The sequence below is a fragment of the Dryobates pubescens genome, chromosome W, assembly GCF_014839835.1.
Source record: "Dryobates pubescens isolate bDryPub1 chromosome W, bDryPub1.pri, whole genome shotgun sequence".
Lineage (NCBI taxonomy): Eukaryota > Metazoa > Chordata > Aves > Piciformes > Picidae > Dryobates > Dryobates pubescens.
Window position 1 is genome coordinate 17,507 of NC_071656.1, and position 21,496 is coordinate 39,002.

At 44.7% G+C, this 21,496-nt stretch overlaps 1 protein-coding gene across 1 annotated transcript; it reads left to right on the top strand.

The window, feature by feature from the left end:
* Positions 1–72: 72 nt before the first annotated feature.
* Positions 73–21,038, top strand: LOC128899329 (ras GTPase-activating protein 1-like). The gene is made up of 6 exons (XM_054177722.1): positions 73–144; positions 12,724–12,791; positions 14,175–14,263; positions 18,795–18,872; positions 20,189–20,323; positions 21,033–21,038. Exons 1-6 carry the CDS (start codon positions 125–127, stop codon positions 21,036–21,038), a joined length of 396 nt encoding a protein of 131 aa, XP_054033697.1. The 5' UTR covers positions 73–124.
* Positions 21,039–21,496: the final 458 nt, after the last annotated feature.

Below are 21,496 nucleotides of genomic sequence, written 5' to 3' on the forward strand. Positions count from 1 at the left end.
CTGCTTTATTCAGTGAAGTTTTTAAAGGAAATTATTAATTACCTATTATTTTTACAGGACATTGAGGTATATTTATGGATGCTTACAGAAGTCTGTTCAAAACAAGTGGCCAGCTAATACCACAATGAGAACAAGAGTTGTTAGGTAAGTTACCTTTATCTTTATGCTGAAAATAATCTTTTAATGCCTTTTTACTGTCATACATCAATGTGCTTAACTATTTTTTTCTTTTATTTTTTAGTGCCAAAACCTTATAGTACTTTATAGGTTACAAGAATATTAAAGATTATTATGTATTATTACGGGCATGATAATCCCAATTAAGAATTGATACTCACTGGAGACGTCCCAGAAGAGTGGAAGCTGGCCAACATGGTGCCCATCCACAAGAAGGGCTGGTTGGATGAGCCAGGGAATTATAGGCCTGTCAGCCTGACCTCAGTGCCAGGAAAGATTATGGAACAGGTCATCTTGAGTGCAGTCAGAGTAGCTGGAGAGTGGCCATGTAGAGAGGGACCGGGGGGTACTGGTCGATACTAGGCTGAACATGAGCCTGCAGTGTGCCCAGGCAGACAAGAGGGCCAATGGCATCCTGGCCTGCATCAAGAACAGTGTGGCCAGCAGGAGCAGGGAGGTCATTCTGCCCCTGTACACTGCACTGGCTAGGCCGCACCTCAAGTACTGTGTCCAGTTCTAGGCCCCTCAGTTTAGGAAGGATGTTGACTTGCTGCAACGAGTCCAGAGAATGGCAACAAAGTTGGTGAGGGGTTTAGAACACAAGCCCTATGAGGAGAGACTGAAGGAGCTGGGGTTGCTTAGCCTGGAGAGGAGGAGACTCAGGGGTGACCTTATTGCTCTCTACCAATACCTGAAGGGAAGTTGTAGACAGGTGGATGTTGGTCTCTTCTCCCAGGCAGCCAGTACCAGAACAAGAGGGCACAGTCTCAGGCTGTGCCAGGGGAGGTTCAGGTTGGATGTTAGGAGGAAGTTCTATACAGAGAGAGTGATTGCCCATTGGAATGGGCTGCCCGTGGAGGTGGTGGAGTCACCATCATTGGAGGTCTTCAGGAGGAGACTTGATGGGGTGCTTGGTGCCATGGGTTAGTTGTTTAGGTGGGTTGGATTGGTTGCCATTGGACTCTGCCCATCTGTCCAGCCTGTCGAGGTCCCTCTGCAGAGCCTCTCTACCCTCCAGCAGATCAACTCCTGCCCCCAGCTTGGTGTGATCAGCAAATTTACTGATGATGGACTCGATGCCCTCATCCAGATCATCAATGAAGATGTTAAAGAGCATGGGGCCCAGCACTGATCCCTGGGACACACCATTAGTGACTGGCCACCAGCTGGATGTGGCACCACTCACCACCACTCTCTGGGCTCAGCCCTCCAGCCACTTCTTAACCCAATGCAGTGTGCTCCCATCCAAGCCATGGGCTGACACCTTGGCCAGGAGTTTGCTATGGGGAACGGTGTCAAAGGCCTTGCTGAGGTCCAGGTAGACTACATCCACAGGCCTCCCCACATCCACCAGGCGGGTCACCTGATCATAGAAGGAGATCAGGTTGGTCAGGCACGACCTGCCCTTCCTAAATTCATGCTGGCTGGGCCTGATCCCTTGGCCATCCTCTAAGTGTTCTGTGATTGCACTCAAGATGACCTGTTCCATAATCTTGCCTGGCACTGAGGTCAGGCTGACAGGCCTGTAATTCCCTGGCTCATCCAACCGGCCCTTCTTGTGGATGGGCACCACGTTGGCCAGCTTCCAGTCTTCTGGGATGTCTCCAGTGAGCCAGGACTGCTGAAAAATGATGGAGAGTGGCTTGGCCAGCTCATCTGCCTGCTCTGTCAGCACCCTAGGATGGATCCCATCTGGTCCCATGGACTTGTGGGGATCCAAGTGGCTAAGCAGATCACCAACTACCTCACATTTCTTCCAGTGATGGTGCACCCTCTTTTTTTCCCTTACTTCTATTAAAAGTTCATTACCCATCCAGGCTGGCTGTCTGCCCTGGCGCCTCATCTTCCGGCACATTGGCACAGCCTGTTCCTGTGCCTTCAAGAGTTCTTCCTTGAAGCAGGTCCAGCCCTCTGCGACCCCTTTATTTTTGAGGGATTTATCCCAAGGAACCCTCTGAGTTAGTTCCTTGAGTAACCTGAAGTCTGCCCTCCGGAAGTCCAGAGTGGAGGTCTTCTTGCTGCCCCTCTTAGCTTGACTGAATACCGAAAATTCAATTATCTCGTGGTCGCTGGCCCCTAAACACCCTCCGACCACCACATCACCCACCAGCCCTTCCCTATTGGTGAAGAGGAGGTCAAGCATAGCCTTACCCCTGGTAGGCTCACACAGCACCTGGGATAAGAAGCTGTCCTCCTTGCACTCTAAGAACCTCCTAGACTGTCTCTTCTCTGCTGTGTTGATATCCCAGCAGATGTCAGGCAGGTTGAAGTCGCCCATGAGAACAAGATCAGGCGATCTGGAGACTGCCTTAAGCTGCCTATAGAATGCTTCATCAACATCTTCCTCCTGGTTGGGTGGTCTATAACAGACTCCAACCAGGATGTCTGCCCTGCCGGTCTTCCCTCTAATTCTTACCCAGAAGCACTCAACCCGATCGTCCCTATTCTCCATCTCAATGGCATCTAGCGCCTCCCTGATGTACAGGGCCACCCCTCCACCCCTTCTTCCTTGCCTGTCTCTCCTGAAGAGCCTGTAGCCGTCAATTGCAGTGCTCCAGTCATGTGAGGCGTCCCACCATGTCTCTGTGATGGCAACTACATCATAACTTTCCTGCTGCAACAAGGCTTCCAGCTCCTCTTGTTTGTTACCCATGCTTTGTGCATTAGTTTACATGCACTGCAGCTGGGCTGCTGGTTTCACCTCTGACTCTAGCTTATTGCCCCCAGACTCTTGCCTGAGGGGACTAGTTTCAGCCCCTTCCCCCTTCGAAACTAGTTTAAAGCCCTTTCTATGAGACCTGCCAATTCCCTTCCCAGAATCTTTTTGCCTTTGGGGGTGTGCTGGGTTGAGGCAGCCCCCTCTCTCCCCACCACGGGCAGGAATAAAACACTCAGACAAATGGATTGCAAAAGTGATGAAAGTTTAAATGGAAAGCAGTGAATATTACAGAAAACCCAAAGCGCAGTGACAAAGAAAAGATCCCAAAGCAAACCCAGAGGCATCCCATTCCCACCTGAGGGTACACCCGAGACCCTCAGGGCTCCTTCTTCCCCCTCCCTCTGCTGGGCTAGTCTCAGCTGGCCAGGCCTGAGACTGCCCATCCCCCCGTGGCCTTGGGCCTAGCCAGGCCCAAAGCCAGCAGACATCTCCCCCAGTTACCGGCTGGCGGAGGAGGAAGAAAAGAGAAAGTGCCAGACCCCGCACTGGATCTTATAGTGGTGCAAAGAATTATGGTAGGAAATACACACAATTTCCTGCGTCCATCCCTCTGGGCTGGACTTCTGGACACAGGAAGTGAACACACCAGGGGGGCACCCAGCTCAAACTGCAACAGGGGGACAGGCCATTCTCGTATACTGTGACCTTTCCCCTCCTCTGGGACAGATGCAAAAAGCTTCTTCCAATTTGAAGCCATTACTCCTCATCCTATCACTGTATGTCTTTGTAAAAAGTCTCTCCAACTATCTGTAGGAAAGGTGATTTGACTGTCATATTTCACTGAGGTATTTTCTACGTTGGAATATAGAGTTCTCTGCATCCGTGAAGACTGTGCGGATCACTCAGAATCAATACACAGTCTTCATTTCTGAAAATATGTGCTTCTATGTTGTCCTAGTTCTGTTTAATTTTTCTGCTCCAGCACAACAACATTGAAACATTCCAGAGCTTCTGTAAAAATGTTTCAGGCTACTGAACCTGGCTTCTCTGGTATGGGGTATAAAAACTCCAGTCTACATTCATAAATCAATAAATAGTTCTCCCTTTAACACTATCAGTTTGTTATGAATAAGGGGGAATAAAATGAGACATTTATAATAATATATTTATTTATTTATAAATTTCGCTCCATCTCCTTCGTAACATGATACAAAGTTATGAAAAGTTTGGTATATCGGTTGGGAGTGATCTTCACAATAGGAATGGTTACAGATTGTTTGAGAGTAGTATTTGGAAAAGATTTGGTGCTAGACCACAATTAGGCAAGAGAGCGACTCTGGGACTGGTTCCAATGGACTCTGGCTGAGTGGTGCTTTATTTTGGTTTTGCTTTTGGGTGAAAGGGGCTTCCCAGGGCAGGAGGACCAGCAGGGTCATCCTCACGTGTGCCTGCTTGGGAGGGTGACGGAACTGGGAAGAACTGCGGAAAATGTAAACGTGGACAAAACAGGAAAAACTGCAAGACTGCAATTCAGTGATAGAGATAGCTCTCTCACTGGAATGAAGCAAGCAGCTCATGCTGGGTCAGATGGCTGAGTGCAGAAGACTCAGCGGTAACCTGAATAAACCATAGACATCAGGCAGGCTAAAAACCAAACCAAACCAAAACAAACTTTTTGCCATCTCAGTCAAAGTATAATGGTCTCCACCCAGAAGAAGTAGTTCATACTGATGACAGCCAAAATGGAGGTGGGAACCCAGACAGAGCTTCCACAGAAGGATGCAATGATGCAGGTTGCAGGATGCAGGGAATACCTCAGTCTGTCCTTGGTAGCAGGGGGTTGTGCACACTTACAAGCAGGTGGATTTTCTACTCAGCCGAGCAGCACAGCTACAAGGTGAGGTTGAAAGACTGAAAGACAAAGTCACAGTATCACAGTATCACCAAGGTTGGAAGAGACCTCAAAGATCAACCTGTCACATAGAACAGAATACATAGAATACATAGAATAAACCAGGTTGGAAGAGACCTTCAAGATCATCATGTCCAACCCATCAACCTATCCAACACCACCTAAACAACTAAGCCATGGCACCAAGCACCCCATCAAGTCTTCTCCTGAAAACCTCCAATGACGGCAATTCCACCACCTCCCCAGGCAGCCCATTCCAATGGGCAATCACTCTCTCTGTATAGAACTTTTTCCTAACATCCAACCTGAACCTCCCCTGGCACAGCCTGAGACTGTGTCCTCTTGTTCTGGTACTGGCTGCCTGGGAGAAGAGACCAACATCCACCTCTCTACAACCTCCCTTCAGGTAGTTGTAGAGAGCAATAAGGTCGCCCCTGAGTCTCCTCTTCTCCAGGCTAAGCAACCCCAGCTCCCTCAGCCTCTCCTCATAGGGCTTGTGTTCCAAACCCCTCACCAACTTTGTTGCCCTTCTCTGGACTCATTCCAGCAAGTCAGCATCCTTCCTAAACTGAGGGGCCCAGAACTGGACACAGTACTCGAGGTGCGGCCTAGCCAGTGCAGTGTACAGGGGCAGAATGACCTCCCTGTTCCTGCTGGCCACACTGTTCCTGATGCAGGCCAGGATGACATTAGACCATGGCACCAAGTGCCACATCCAATCCCCTCTTGAACACCTCCAGGGATGGTGACTCCACCACCTCCCTGGGCAGCCCATTCCAATGATGAATGAGTCTATCCGTGAAGAACTTTCTCCTCACCTTGAGCCTAAACTTCCCCTGGTGCAGCTTGAGTCTGTGTCCCCTTTGTCGTAGTTTGGGCTGGGTGCCCTCTGCTACAGGGGTGTTTCCTGTGTCCAGAAGTCCATCCCAGTGGGTGGACTCAGGAAATTAGGTATTTCTACCATAATTCTTTGCACCACTATAAATTTTGCGGTGGGGTCTGGCACTTCCTCTTTCCTTCCCTCTCCGAGACTTGGTAACTGGGGGAGAGATCTCCCGGCCATGGGCCTGATTGGGCCCAAGGCCGCAGGGGGATGGGCAGTCTCAGGCCTGGCCAGCTGAGACTAGCCCAGCAGAGGGAGGGGGAAGAAGGAGCCCTGGGGGTTTTGGATGCACCCTCAGGTGGGGATGGGATCTTTCTTTGTCACTGCGCTTTGGGTTTTCTGCAACATTCACTGCTTTCTATTTAAACTTTCATCACTTTTGCAATCCGTTTGTCTGAGTCGTTATTTCTGCCTGTGGTGGGGAGGGGATCTGCCCCAACCCATTACACCCTTGTTCTGGTGCTGGTTGCCTGGGAGAAGAGACCAACCCCTTCCTGGCTACAACCACCTTTCAGGTAGTTGTAGAGAGCAATGAGGTCACCCCTGATCCTCCTCTTCTCCAGGCTAAACAATCCCAGCTCTCTCAGCCTCTCCTCATAGGGCTTGTGCTCAAGGCCTCTCACCAGCCTTGTTGCCCTTCTCTGGACACGTTCAAGTGTCTCGATGTCCTTCCTAAACTGAGGGGCCCAGAACTGGACACAGTACTCAAGGTGTGGCCTAACCAATGCAGAGTACATGGGCACTATGGCTTCCCTGCTCCTGCTCCTGCTCCCTGCTCCTGCTGGCCACATGTGACCGTTTGAGGCTGTGCCTTTAAGAAAGGGACAGAACTGGGACACTGGCTGAATGTTTTTGTAAATATTGATACTCTAAATGAATTTCATTGGTTGATTGGTAGAATGTAGCTCTGTGGTGGGTTGAGAGAGAAGGCCCGGCTTTCCCTCCCCCACTAAGAAGGAATTAAAAAACCCACAGCTAACTTAGTCAGAAAAGCAAAGAAAATGCTCTATTTACAAGCAATGGGAAATATGCAGGATATGTATACAATATATACAGTATTTACAATATATATATAGAAATATACAGCAAAGAAAGATACAGGAACAAGACCCCCTCCTCTGGACAGAGGGAGGTTCCCCCCTGTCCCCCCTTCTCTCCCCCTACCTCCCTTTTTTCCCCAAAGAGGGTTAGAGAGAGAAAAAGGCAGTTATTAGGAAAAAAAGTTAGTAGGCCTTCAAGCACATTCAGGAATATTGCTTATCTTATCCGCAGTCCTTCTGGCTAGATGCCCAGAAATAGACAGGCTGGAAAGGGAGAGCGAAGAGGAACACACACTGAACAAGATTCTAACTGCACTAAAACTTAAAGCTGCATTCCACCAATCCACCAAGGAAATTCATTTAGAATATCAATATTCACAAAATATTCAGCCAGAGTGTCCCAGCACTGTCCCTTTCTTAATGGCACAACCTCAAACAGTCACAGCCTCTCACCAGCCTTGTTGCCCTTCTCTGGACACGTTCAAGTGTCTCAATGTCCTTCTTAAACTGAGGGGTCCAGAACTGGACACAGTACTCAAGGTGTGGCCTAACCAATGCAGAGTACAGGGGCACAATGACTTCCCTGCTCCTGCTGGCCACACTATTCCTAATGCAGGCCAGGATGCCGTTGGCCATCTTGGCCACCTAGGCACACTGCTGTCTCATGTTTAGGCGGGTGTCAATCAGCACCCCCAGGTCCCTCTGTGTTTGGGAGCTCTCCAGCCACTCTGACCCCAGCCTGTAGCTCTGCATGGGGTTGCTGTGGCCAAAGTGCAGCACCCAGCACTTGGACTTGTTGAATGCCATTGTGTTGGACTCCGCCCATCTGACCAGTCAGTCGAGGTCCCTCTGCAGAGTCCTTCTATCCTCTAACTGACCTCTAACATCTGCTCCCAGCTTGGTGTCCTCTGCAAATTTGCTGATGACTGACTCAGTCCCCTCATCCATATCATCAATGAAGATATTAAAGAGGATGGGGCCCAGCATTGATCCCTAGGGGATGCCACTTGTGACTGGCCGCCAGCTGGATGTGGCACCATTCACCACTACTCTCTGGGCTCGGCCCTCCAGCCAGTTCCTAACCCAGCTCAGAGTGTTGCGGTCCAAGCCACGAGCTGACAGCTTAGACAGCAGTTTACTGTGGGGGACGGTGTCAAGGGCCTTGCTGAAGTCCAGGTAGACCTGTGGTATTAGAAGGTCAACAAAGAATATGGTAATCTCTGGACTGGAAAATGTTAAAAGAAGCTAGACAAGCCCTAACTACCTATGGGTTAAAGTCACGATACACAACTGCTATAATCGATCAGTTGTTTTCAACACACTTGTTAACCCCCTTTGACACACGTATGTTGGCAAATGGCGTTTATTACATTATCTGAGAGCAATCAACTCTATCATGGAGGAGATGGGTGCCTTACAACCTGGCCTCCTAACTCCTACTATGAACCCCCAAAATTGGGACTTGATTATTATTGACTTGAAGGACTGTTTCTTTACAATTTACTTACATCAGGAGGATGAAAAGTTTGCATTTACTAGGCCATCAATTAACAAGGGAGACCCCACCCAATGATATCAATGGGTAACCTTGTGTGACTGTTTGAGGCTGTGCCTTTAAGAAAGGGATAGTGCTGGGACACTCGGGCTGAATATTTTGTAAATATTGATATTCTCAACGAATTTCATTGGTAGGTTAGTAGAATGCAGCTTTAAGTTTTAGTGCAGTTAGAATCTTGTTCAGAGTGTGTATGTTCCTCTTTGCTCTCCCCTCCAGCCTGCCTGCTTCTAGGCATCTAGCCAGAATGACCGCAGATAAGCACTAATCCTGGAGGCCTACTAACTTTTTCTTCCTTATAACTGCCTTTTTCCTCTCTCTAACCCTCTTTGGGAAAAAAGGGAGGTAGGGGGAGAGAAGGGGGTGCAGGGGGGAACACAAGATTCAGGACATTAAATTACCAGTTGCTTCTCAGACTGTGCATCACAGACAATACAGAACCAACCGTGACTCTCTGTTGCCCATTCAGAAACTGATTCGTCAGTTGGAGAGTCAGAAAGTCATCAGTAAAACTCATTTGCCTTTCAACAGTCCAGTGTGGCCTGTGCAAAAGCAGAATGGAGACTGGCGTCTGACAGTGGACTACCGAGCCCTGAATGAAGTAACACCGCCTATGAGTGCAGCAGTACCAGACATGATGGAACTGCAATATGAGCTGGAATCCAAAGAGGCCAAATGGTATGCTACCATAGACATTGCTAATGCAGTCTTCTCTATTCCCATAGCAGAGGAATGCAGGCCTCCGTTTGCTTTCACCTGGAGAGGAATCCAGTACACTTTCAACAGATTGCCAATGGGCTGGATCCACAGCCCCAGCATCTGTCATGCAGTAATCCATGATGCTCTGGAGGAAGGTGCTGCTCCAGAACAAATCCAGTTCATAGATGATATCATCGTCTGGGGTAAAACTGCTGAGGAAGCCTTCGAGAAAGGTAACAAAATCATTGACATTCTTCTGAATGCAGGTTTTGCTATCAAGAGAGACAAGGTGAAAGGACCTACCACAGAGATCCAGTTTCTGGGAGTGCGGTGGCAGGATGGATGTCGACACATTCCAGTGGATGTGGTAAATAGAGTCTCTACCATGGCCAATTCCATGAACAAGCAAGAAACTCTACGTTTCTTGGGAATAGTGGGATTTTGGAGACTACACATTCCTGGATGCAGTCAGATTGTGAAACCTCTGTATGATGTGACTCGAAAGAGGAACAGTTTCCACTGGGGACCTGAACAGCAAGCAGCCTTTGACCAGATAAAGCAAGAAGTGGTACAAGCAGTGGGTTTGGGACCTGTCCGAGATGGTCCAGACATTAAGAACATTTTGTAAACGGCTGCAGGTGACAATGGTCCAACCTGGTGCTTGTGGCAAAAAGCTCCAGGTGAGACGCGTGGAGGACCTCTTGGCTTCTGGAGTCAAGGTTACAGAGGTTCAGAGACTAATTATACTCCAACAGAGAAAGAGATTTAAGCTGCCTATGAAGGAGTAAAAGCAGCTTCTGAAGTGATTGGAACTGAATCACAACTACTCTTAGCTCCCAGATTGCCAGTTTTGAATTGGATGTTCAAAGGCAAAGGTTCCACACCACATCATGCCACAGATTCCACCTGGTCTAAGTGGATGGCTCTGATAACACAGAGAGCTCGAATGGGAAATCTTGAAAGACCTGGTCTGGTGGAGGTGATTTCAAGTTGGCCTGAAGATGCCAACTGTGCTAAACCTCCAGAGGAGAGAGTAACTCGTGCTGAGGAAGCTCCTCCTTACAATGACCTTTCTGATGATGAAAAGAAATATGCTTTGTTCACAGACAGTTCCTGTCGTCTCGTCGGGAACAAGCAAAGGTGGAAGTCTGCAGTGTGGAGTCCAACACGCCGAGTTGCGGAGGCGAAGGATGGAGAAGGAGAGTCCAGTCAGTTCGCAGAGGTAAAAGCTGTCCAGCTCGCTCTCGACGTAGCCAAACGTGAGAGATGGCAAAAGCTTTATCTCTACACCGACTCATGGATGGTAGCCAATGCTCTATGGGGTTGGCTAAAGAACTGTAAAAAGAATGGTTGGCAGAGGAAAGGAAAACCCATTTGGGCAGCTAACCTGTGGCAAGACATTGCCGATCAAGTCGAGAGAATTCCATTGAAGGTGAGACACATTGATGCTCATATTCCTAAGAGCAAAGCTACTGAGGAACAGCAGCACAACCATCAGGCAGATTTAGCTGCAAGAGTTTATCAAGTAGACAAGGACTCTGATCTTGATCTCGACTGGAAACACCAAAGCGAGATATTCTTAGCTCGGTGGGCTCACGATTCATCAGGACATCAAGGCAGAGATGCAACATACCAGTGGGCTCGTGACAGATCCATAGACATTTCCATGGATGCTATCACACAAGTCATCCATGACTGTGACATTTGTGCTGCTATTAAGCAGGCAAAGCGAATTAAGCCCTTGTGGCATGGTGACAGATGGTCCGAGTACAGGTATGGTGAAGCCTGGCAGATTGACTACATCACTGTACCACGTTCTCGTTCTGGTAAGCAATACGTGCTTACTATGGTAGAGGCAAACACCGGATGGCTGGAAACTTATGCAGTTCCACATGCAGCTGCATGCAACACCATTCTCGGTCTGGAGAGACAGATCATGTGGAGACACGGAACTCCAGAGAGGATTGAGTCAGACAACGGAACTCACTTCAAGAACAACCTTGTAAAGAGCTGGGCAAAAGAGCACAGTATTGAGTGGATTTTCCATATTCCTTACTATGCACCAGCTACAGGGAAGATTGAACGCTACAACGGTTTGTTGAAGACCACTCTCAAAGCCATGGGAGGTGGATCTTTGAAAATCTGGGAGAAACATTTAGCACAAGCAACCTGGCTGGTGAATAGTAGAGGTTCAGTGAACTGAGCTGGACTGGCACATTCAGATCTGCTATGGAGAGTAGAAAGTGATAGAGTTCCTGTTGTTAGAGAAAAGAATCTGTTAGGTAAAACTGTTTGGGTGTTTTTGCCCTCAGTAGAGGCTAAACCTGTCTGAGGAGTGGTTTCAGCTGAAGGTCCGGGTCACACTTATTGGGTAATGCAAGAGAATGGTGAAATTCAGTGTATTCCACAAAGAGATTTAACTTTAGCTGAAAGAGTTTAATTTTTTACTGTTGTACAGTTACATCGCGTCCAAAGGAGGAATCTCTGAGGAATCTACGGTGCATGAACCCTGCGAACCCTGAGAGCCCTGTGTCAACTGAGAGTCCCTGTTTCCCTGTTCCCTTTTCTTCACTTTGTCTGCGGAGAGACAAACTGCTTTCCATTTTCTTGATTTTTTATTTTCTTGGACTTCTGAATCATCTACATCTGAGTATAGCCGGAACGGACTATGAACTTTACTTACAAACTGTAAATATTGTCGTGGATTGGATGGACAGTATGAACAGCCAATGAAATTGTTTAGAAAGGGGTGGACTGTGGTCGTTTGAGGCTGTGCCTTTAAGAACAAACAGTGCTGGTACACTCTGGCTAAATGTTTTTGGTACTAGAACAAAAACATTCTGATATTCTAAATGAATTTCATTGGTGAATAGATAAAATGCAACTTTAAACTGTAGAGCAGTTGGAATTTTTTTTTCTCAGTTCAGTTTGTTTTGGGAGTTGGGGAGTGTGGGTTTCAGCCTGTTCTGCCTGCCTGCTTCTTTGCGAACTAGCTGGAGTTGGCCTTCAGATAAGCAAACACTAATCCTGCATGGGCTTTTGAAGCTTACTAACTACTCTTTTCCTTAATAACTTGCCTTTCTTTATCTCTAACCCCTTTTTGGGGAAAAAGGGAGGTGGGGGGGAGAGAGGGGGTTATAGGGAGGGGATCCCTCCTCGAGGAGGGATTTTTGTTGTGTTATTTCTCTTTGCTGTATATTTCTGTGTATATATTGTAAATACCTGTATATATTGTGTTATATATAACCTGCTTTCCATATATGCTTGTAAATATATAGCTTTGCTCCTCTGACTGGGTTAGCTGTGGTTTCTTACTCTGTGGAGGAGGGAGAGCTAGGCCCTCTCTCAACCTACCACATACAGCAATGTTTCTGCCAAGAGAGGTTCCATTCTGACTGTGCACTTTTGTTCTCTTTATGTTGGCTTTTGAAAGTGACTGGATGAAGGATGAATTACTTGTAGTACCCAGTGGAACGTTTTCAGGAGGCAGATAAAGTGCTCTTCCTTTTTAAAGCCAATGTGGTCTTTGACTACAGGCTTCAGTATGGTCTTACAGTTAATCTTTTCCCAAATGGTTTCAGAGGCTCACTTTAATTCAGAAATCAATATGGTTTTATTTCATTTTTTGTCATTGTTGAAATCATTACAAGACATTCTTAATTAACAAACATTCATGGAACACAGGGTGATAGTCATCTATCTCACAAATATTTCCATACTGACTTGAATGCTTAAAGACTGCATGATTTTATATTAATTCTTTATTATTGAACAAAATACATTTTTTTTCCATTTCAGTGGCTTTGTTTTTCTTCGACTGCTTTGTCCTGCTATCCTGAACCCAAGGACGTTTAATATTATCTCAGGTGACTATGCTTCAGGCTGAATTCATACTTTATGTAATAATAGGCATGAACTCACTTTAGTGCCTAATTAAACAAAATATGAAGTTTTTTGAACACTGTGTCTAAAGTCATGTATTTGTTTCTCCCTAAGGCAGCCAGCATATGTTTTTCACCATCAATGGTCAGACAGTATTTATTCTCAATGTCTTGTTATAAAGTTTTAAAAAAATAAAAATGCGTGAATGTTAAAAGTGTTTCATAAAGAAAATAATTTCATAAAGAAAATTGTGGGTTAACGTTCATGGGCAGATAAAGCACCAGACAGCTTGTTCACTTCCCTTCTCACCCTCAGTGGAATGGGGGAAGAGGAAAGGAAGAATAAAGAAAATAAATCTTGAGGGTCAAGATAAAACAAACAATAAATAATTGTTTAATAAGTCAAGGACAAATGAAACAAAACAAAACCAAATGATCAGACAATCACATCACCTGCCATGGGTAGACTGATGCCCATCTAGTTCCTGAGCACAAGATGGCTAACATATGTAAAACCTCCTCTTTTCCCTTTTATGCCTGAACATGATGTTATGGAATAGCTCTTTGATTAGTTTGGGTCATCTGCCCAGTTGTGTCCCCTTCCAGCCTACTGTGCACACTCCAGCCTATTCACTGGAGAGGCAGAGTGAGAAACAGAGGTAGCCTTGTTGCTGCATAAACACCATTCAGCAAAAGCTATAACATTAGTGTGTTATCAGTACTGTTTTGGTCAAAAATCTTAAACAGCACCATATGAGCTACTATGAAGAAAATTAACTCTATCCTTGCCAGATCCAGTACACTGATCTCTTCAAACAACTTTTTCCAACAAATGATCGTACCAGGAGTTTCTAGCAATTTTTGTGCAGTAAATATAGGTATACCTTCATGGAAATACAAGACACAATTGCATGTAATATTTAGTGTATTTTCCTGGTACTTCTAATTTAAAGTATCATTTGCATAACAATGCAGGACCTACTTATATGGATACATGCAAATAAGGAAAAGGGTAAACAATAATTTAAATTCAATTCTAACAAGAAATCTCTTTAACTGAGTTGTGCAATTTTTGTGAATAGGCTTTTCTCTTAATTGATAAAACTCTGGTTAACCTTAGGCTTCAAAGGACCACTTTATTTCGCTTACTTTGTTCTGTAAGCAACTTATAAAGAAAGTCAGATATGCATATTAATGTACAACAAAAATGTACTTGATCATGAGATTTTCCACATACTGTTCAGTTACAGGATTCAAAGTATTTGATTCCATGATAAATAACAAATTGTAGAAGAGCTTAACTTTCATCTGCCCACTGGAAGTTTTAAATGAAATGGCTAGTAACTCTTTGTTTTGTATTCCTATCAGATTCTCCTTCCCCTACTGCTGCAAGAACGCTGACACTGGTCGCCAAGTCTTTGCAGAATTTAGCAAATCTGGTTGAATTTGGAGCTAAGGTGAATGTAATTTTACACAAAACAGTCTAGAACTGTATTTCCAATACATTTCACTGTTCCTGCTTAATTCAGGCAAAAATCTGTTGCTATTTTCTTGTGCACATCCCAGTGTGACCTGGATGTCTTATCACCAAGGAGGCCTTGCTCCTCCAGTTTCTTCTATCCTCTTCAGTTTGAGTTCAACAGGGTATTGATTTAAACTAGAGGACTAACATAAAGTCTGACTGAATTGGAAAGAGGAATCAATAATTTGAGAATGAGTCATCTAGGAACTTATATGAATGATTTGGTCCATATCATGAGGATTTTTAATTTGGTAGTATGAACAGCAGTGACCTGTTAAAATAATTGATGAACCAATGACCATATCAGTAGCTATTATAAAGAGTGATGCAACCATATTTTCATGCTATGAGAACAGATAAACTCAGACATTTGTTCCAAAGTCAACAGTGGAAGTATGTGGACTTTTTTTCTATCAATGATGAAAAGGGTAGCAATCATATTCTAGTATCCACAGAATATCGCAAGTTGGAAGAGACCTGTAATGATCACTGAGTCCAATTCCCTGCTCCTTGTAAGACTACCTATAACTAAGCATTGTCCAGATGCTCATTGTATTCTGACAGCCTTGGGGCTGTGACTTCTTCCCAGGGGAGTCTGTCCTGGTGACTGACCACTCTCAGTAAAGAATCACAGAATCACAGAATATTAGGGATTGGAAGGGACTTCCAGAGATTATAGAGTCAACCCCCCCTGCCAAAGCAGGATCACCTAGGGCAGGCTGCACAGGAATGCATCCAGGTGGGTTTTGAAAGTCTTCAGAGGAGGAGATTTCACAACATCATTGGGCAGCCTATTCCAGTGCTCCATCACCCTCAACATAAAGAAGTGTCTCCTCGTGTTGAGGTGGAACCTCCTGTGTTCTAGCCTGTACCCATTGTTCCTTGTCCTATCACTGGGCACTACCAAAAAGAGACCATCACCTTCATCTTGATACCCACCTGTGGCAATGCCAGCAACGAGCAGTGTGAGCAATCTGGCAGTGCAGGCCTAGAGCCTGACATGGTGGTAGGCCATGCTCAGCATAAGTGCAGAGCCAGCTAGCAGTGTACCAAACAGGCTGTGCCTGCAGCATGTAACTAAAACAAGGCACTGGTAGCTATAAACATAGAGAGTTATCTTGGGACAACAGGACATGCACCTACATCAACAAACCTCGCGTGTCATCAGTAGTTGGACCAATAATCTATAATAGTGTGATGTGTGATCACTCATAGGGAACCAATGAGTCCAAGGCACTCCGAGTTTATATAAGTTGTAGAAGTTCCCTTGCTATGTACTTCTGCCTTTCCTGTCCCTTCTCTTTCTATGCTTTACTGTGCTATACTCTCACCATAGGCCTGCACCATAGGCCTGCAATACTGGAACAATAAAGGAACAATACTTGATCATATTGGTCAGCTGTATTGATTCCAATCACCATCGTCGATACCCACCCCTCAGATATTTATAGACATGGATAAGATGCCATCTCAGCCTTCTCTTCTCAAGACTAAACAGCCCCAGTTTTCCCAGTCTTTCTTCATAGGAGAGATGTTCAAGTCACAGGATCACAGGATGTTAGGGGTTGGAAGGAACCTTCAAAGATCGAGTCCAACCCCCCTGCCAGAGCAGGACTGTGCTGGGTTGAGGCAGCCCCCTCTCTCCCCACCACGGGCAGGAATAAAACACTCAGACAAATGGATTGCAAAAGTGATGAAAGTTTAAATGGAAAGCAGTGAATGTTACAGAGAACCCAAAGCGCAGTGACAAAGGAAGATCCCAAAGCAAACCCAGAGGCATCCCATTCCCACCTGAGGGTACACCCGAGACCCTCAGGGCTCCTTCTTCCCCCTCCCTCTGCTGGGCTAGTCTCAGCTGGCCAGGCCTGAGACTGCCCATCCCCCCGTGGCCTTGGGCCTAGCCAGGCCCAAAGCCAGCAGACATCTCCCCCAGTTACCGGCTGGCGGAGGAGGAAGAAAAGAGAACGTGCTAGACTCCGCACTGGATCTTATAGTGGTGCAAAGAATTATGGTAGGAAATACACAATTTCCTGTGTCCATCCCTCTGGGCTGGACTTCTGGACACAGGAAGTGAACACACCAGGGGGGCACCCAGCTCAAACTGCAACAAGGACCATAGAATCTAGTCCTGCAATCATCCTCATAGCTCTCCATTGGACTGTCTCCAACAGATCTCTGTCTCTTGAATTGGGAAGCCCAAAACTGGACACAGTATTCCAGGTGTGGTCTCACCAGGGCAGAGCAGAAGGGGAGAAGAACCTCCCTAGACCTGTTGCACACACTTTTCTTGATGCACCCCAGGATGCTATTTTCCCTCTTGGCCACAAGGGCACATTGCTGTCCTGTGGATAACTTGCTGTTCACTAGGACTCCAAGGTCTTTCTCCATGAAGCTACTTTCCAGCAGGATGACCCCTAGTCTGTACAGGTGCCTGGTGTTATTCCTCCCCAGATGCAGGACTCTATACTTGTGAGGTTCACCTTTACCCATCTCTCCAGCCTGTCCAGATCTTGTTGGATAGCACAGGCTTCCAGTGTGTCAGGACACCACCCCACACCCCCCCCCCTTTCATATCATCAGCGAACTTGCTGAGGGTACACTCAATCCCCCCATCCAGGTCACTGATGTAGATATTGAACAAAACAGGACCAAACAGGACCCAGTACTGATCCTTGGGGAACACCACTGGCCACAGGCTCCCAACTGGACTCTGTGCCACTGATCACAACTCTCTGAACTCTGTTGTTGAGACAGTTACTAATCCACCTCACAGTTCAATCATCTAATCCACTTTTCTTGAGTTTATGCACGAGGATGTTATGGAAGACAGTATCCAAAACCTTGCTGAAGTCAAGAACCTTTTCCTAATGTCCAATCTGAACTTCCCCTCGTGTAGCTTCATTCCATTTCCTTGTTTCCTATCACTGGTCACCAGAGAGAGATCAGCACCTCTGTCTCTGCTGCCCACCTTGAGGAAGTTATAGACTGTGATAAAGTCACACCTCAGCCTTCTCTTCTTAAAGCTGAACAAACCAAGTGACCTCAAGCTGTCTTGCCCTAGAGACCTTTAACCACCTTGTTCACCCTCCTCTGGACATATTCTAATAGTTTGATGGTCTCCTTATATTCAAATGCCCAAAATTGTACACAGTACTCAAAGTGGTGCCACATCAGTGCAGTGTAGATTGGAACAATCACCTCTCTCAACCAGATAGATATGCTGTGCTTGATGCACCCCAGGACACAATTGGCCCTTTTGGCTGCCAAACAATACTGTTGACTCAGATTCACATCAACCCAACCCTCCAGATTTCTTTCAATAGGGCTGCTTTCCAGCCTCTCAATCCCCAACTTATATGTATAACCAGGATTACCCTGTCCCAGGTGCAGAATCCAGCACTCCCTCTTGTTAAATTTTGTACAGTCAGTGATTGCCCTACTCTCTAGTCTATCCAGATCTCTCTGTAAGGCCTCTCTACTCTTGATGGGTACACAGTTTAGTATTGTTGGCAAACTTACTTAATGTACATTCAATTCCCATTTCCAGTTCACACATAAAAACATTAAAGAGCCATGTCCCTAAAACTGAACCCCAGGGAACCCCACTGGTGACTGGCTGCTAGCCTGATGTAACCCCATTTACTATAACCTTTTGAATCCAACCCATTCAACCAATTGCTTACCCAACATATAGACTTGTCTAGCTGTGTGCTGGGCATTTTGTCCAGAAGGATGCTGTGAGAGGTAGTATCAAAAGCTTTGCTAAGATAAAAAAAAACACCTCACATCTACTGGCTTCCCTTGGTCAACTAGATGGGTATTGGAGTTGGAAAAGTGGGAGAGAAGAGGCAGACAGCCATCCCTCAACAAAGGAAACATCTATGTGATGGTAAATAGTCTTTAGGGATATCCAGATTGAAAGGACAGCTGAGAAATGCTAGAGTAGAAATCTCTGATTAGAAAGAATCCATTCAAGAACGTATCATCTGCCTTAAGCAGATGATGGGAACCTTTTTGCATTTCCATTGATTATGTCAAAATGGGAAGCATAATGAAGGAAAGCGAGATCAGGTGGCTATTATAAAGCCATTTGTCTGATACAACTTGGAATATAAGCATTAACTGAAGAACAAGGAGGGCACTTATGTCCTTATGTTATTATCTCTGAAAGTATTTTCTACATTATACAGCTTCAATGAAAAAAATAAGTCCATCTCAAATATTTCAGAGTGCAAAATGTCATGTCACAATGTATATATATAAAAAATCATAATCCAACTGGAATACAAACAAAGTGTAAATTTTTGACTAGTTATACACCAGTCATAAATTCACTTGAAAAAATAAAATCACTCCAGAGAACACATTTGTGATTTTCAGTGTCTCTGATTACAATGTGTTCACTTCAGGTATGACTATTAAATTGATATGGATTTACTCTAATAGATACTTTTAAAAATTACTAGGAGCCATATATGGAGGGGGTAAACCCATTCATCAAGAATAACAAACATCGCATGATCATGTTCTTAGATGAACTTGGGGTAAGTAGTTTTAAAAAAGAAACATTTGAAGTTTTATAGCAACATTGTAAATTAAAATTCTTTACACTTCTTGTTAACAAGCTCAATAATGCATGGACTTCCACACAATTTTGAATGCTTGTTACTGAAAAAAATTTCTTATGCATGTTTAGGAACTGCAGATTGCTGGCCTGTTACACAGAATGAAAACCAATCATATGTCCTATTAGAAAGATTTGATTTATTTAGTACTGCTGTAGATATGAGATCTGCTTGAGCTTCTCCCTAAGGATTAAGGATTTTGGCCAAAACCAGTAATCTTTTAAAAACATATTTTAAACCAAAAGCTTATTATGCATAATTTGTCATATGATTCTGACTCGAGACTCAAAAAATTCAAGATTTAAAAAATAATATGTTGAGTTTTAGTTATACATTACCAAATGTATCACTGAATGAATTCCAGGTATTGCAGTTTAAAAGAAAATAATAATTGCAGTTCACTTTGAGACTCGTACTGTTTTGTGTATGATAGCTATAAAATGGGTTAGAATCTCATGCATGTATATATGTGTATGTTTAAACCAAGAATTTGTTTAACAATGAAGATGAAAGAAATGTACCTAGTTTCCTGAACTAATCCATTAAAAACTGCCTAGATGACATCTCTATTTTGACAATCTATAAGAATGAGTGTTTTGAAGTGTGTCATTCAGGTGGATTGCCATAAGTCACCTTTTTCTGGTTAAACAGCAACTTCTGCATATTATGGTATGCTGTTTTGTCTTTAAATAGTATATTATGCATGAGGACTCAGAAAACTGATGGGTTTTAAAATAACTGATTCATCTACTGTTTTAATTACATTGTTTTATTAGTGGGTTTACTGACTTGATAGCTTGGGGGGGAGGGGGGGAGCTGGTTTCAATTTTTGCTGCTGCTATTCTCTGACTTGTTTTTAAACACCTAATGGATGGATCCTCCTCATTTGAGGGGAGCATATAATATGCTTCTGTTTTTCTCAGTGTCTTTCTGACCATCTCAGAGTAGCATAGCAATGTCAAGCCTTCTAGTAGAACCCTCCTAGTAGGAATAGGAATTGCTATATATTTAGTAATATCTCCATATGAAAAATGTAACCATAATTAAAATGTCTTCATAAAATAGAATATTTGTATTAGAGAACATGGACAGAAGACCTAATTGTGAAGGAAAACATTGCAGTACTTGCTTGTAGTATCAAAACAGCTGTTGGCACATCTGTGGTACTGTAATTTAATTTCTTATATGCTTGGCTACTCATCATTCTAAGTCAGCTCTCACAATTTTGGTTAAAGAATGTTCCTGAGCTTCCGGGCACTACAGAACACTCTAGAACTGACTTATCTCGTTATCTGGCAGCCTTGCATGAGATGTGTGTGGCACATTCAGATGAACTTCGGACACTCAGTAATGAACGAGGTGCAATGCAGGTAAACTACAATGATTAACAAAATCACAGGTACAGGTAGCATGTCTTCATTTATTGCTTAATATCATGATTCTTTTATAATTTTTCTATCCAGCAGTATGAGTGATAATACATACATATTTCACCAGAAGGTTGCTACCTGTAAAGAAGCTCAAAACTATGAACTAAGTATATATATTATACTACTGAAACAAAGATGTTTTAAAGCAGTGTGTTGTGTTCTTTTGGTTGGGTTTTGGTGGTTTGGTTTTGGTTTTTTGCTTTTGGCTTTTTGCCTTTTTTGTTTGTTTCATTTAGTTTCCAGATGATTTTTTTTGGTATAGAATAGAATAGAATAAACCAGGTTGGAAGAGACCTTCAAGATCATCTCGTCCAACCTATCAACCAATCCAACCCACCTAAACAACTAGACCATGGCACCAAGCACCCCATCAAGTCTCCTCCTGAACACCTGTGGTGGGTTGAAAGGAAAGGCTCTGCTTTCCCTCCCCCAATAAGAAAGAAACCATGGCTAAAAGTCAGAGAAAAAGCAGACACATATATTTACAAGCATGTATAGGAAGCAGATTATATGTAACACCACAAATACAGGTATTTTACAATATATACAGGAATATACAGCAAATGAACTCAACCAGAAACCAGACCCCCAACAGAGGGGGCTTCCCCCTGTGCCCCCTTCACCCCCCTACCTCCCTTCTCCCCCAAAGAGGTAGAAGAAGAGACAAGGGTGGTTAGCAAGGGAGAAAAAAGAGAGGCCTTGAACAGGAGTTAGTATCTCTTATCTATTAGTTGGCCAGAAGCCCAGAAGAAGTCCAGCCGAAAGGGAGAGCGGATAAAGGAAGACTGAAAGTCCCAGCTCCCCTGGGTCCATCACCTCCCCCCTTAATTAGCCAATGAAATTAATTTAGAATACCAAAATATTTTATAAACATTTAGCCAGTGTACCCCTTCCTTAAAGGCACAGCCTCAAACGGTCGCAACACCTCCAATTATGGTGACTCCACCACCTCCCCAGGCAGCCCATTCCAATGGGCAATCACTCTCTCTGTGTAGAATTTCTCCCGAACATCCAGCCAAAACCTCCCCTGGTGCCGCCTGAGACTGTGTCCTCTTGTTCTGGTACTGGCTGCCTGGGAGAAGAGACCAACATCCACCTGTCTACAACCTCCCT

What these genes read in the sequence shown, in the direction of transcription:
- LOC128899329 (XM_054177722.1), top strand. Translation starts at nt 125, where the DNA reads ATGAGAACAAGAGTTGTTAG. An exon ending in ATGAGAACAAGAGTTGTTAG is followed by an intron (nt 145 to 12,723) that starts GTAAGTTACCTT and finishes TTTCCATTTCAG; the next exon opens with TGGCTTTGTTTTTCTTCGAC. An exon ending in TGGTTGAATTTGGAGCTAAG is followed by an intron (nt 14,264 to 18,794) that starts GTGAATGTAATT and finishes AAAAATTACTAG; the next exon opens with GAGCCATATATGGAGGGGGT.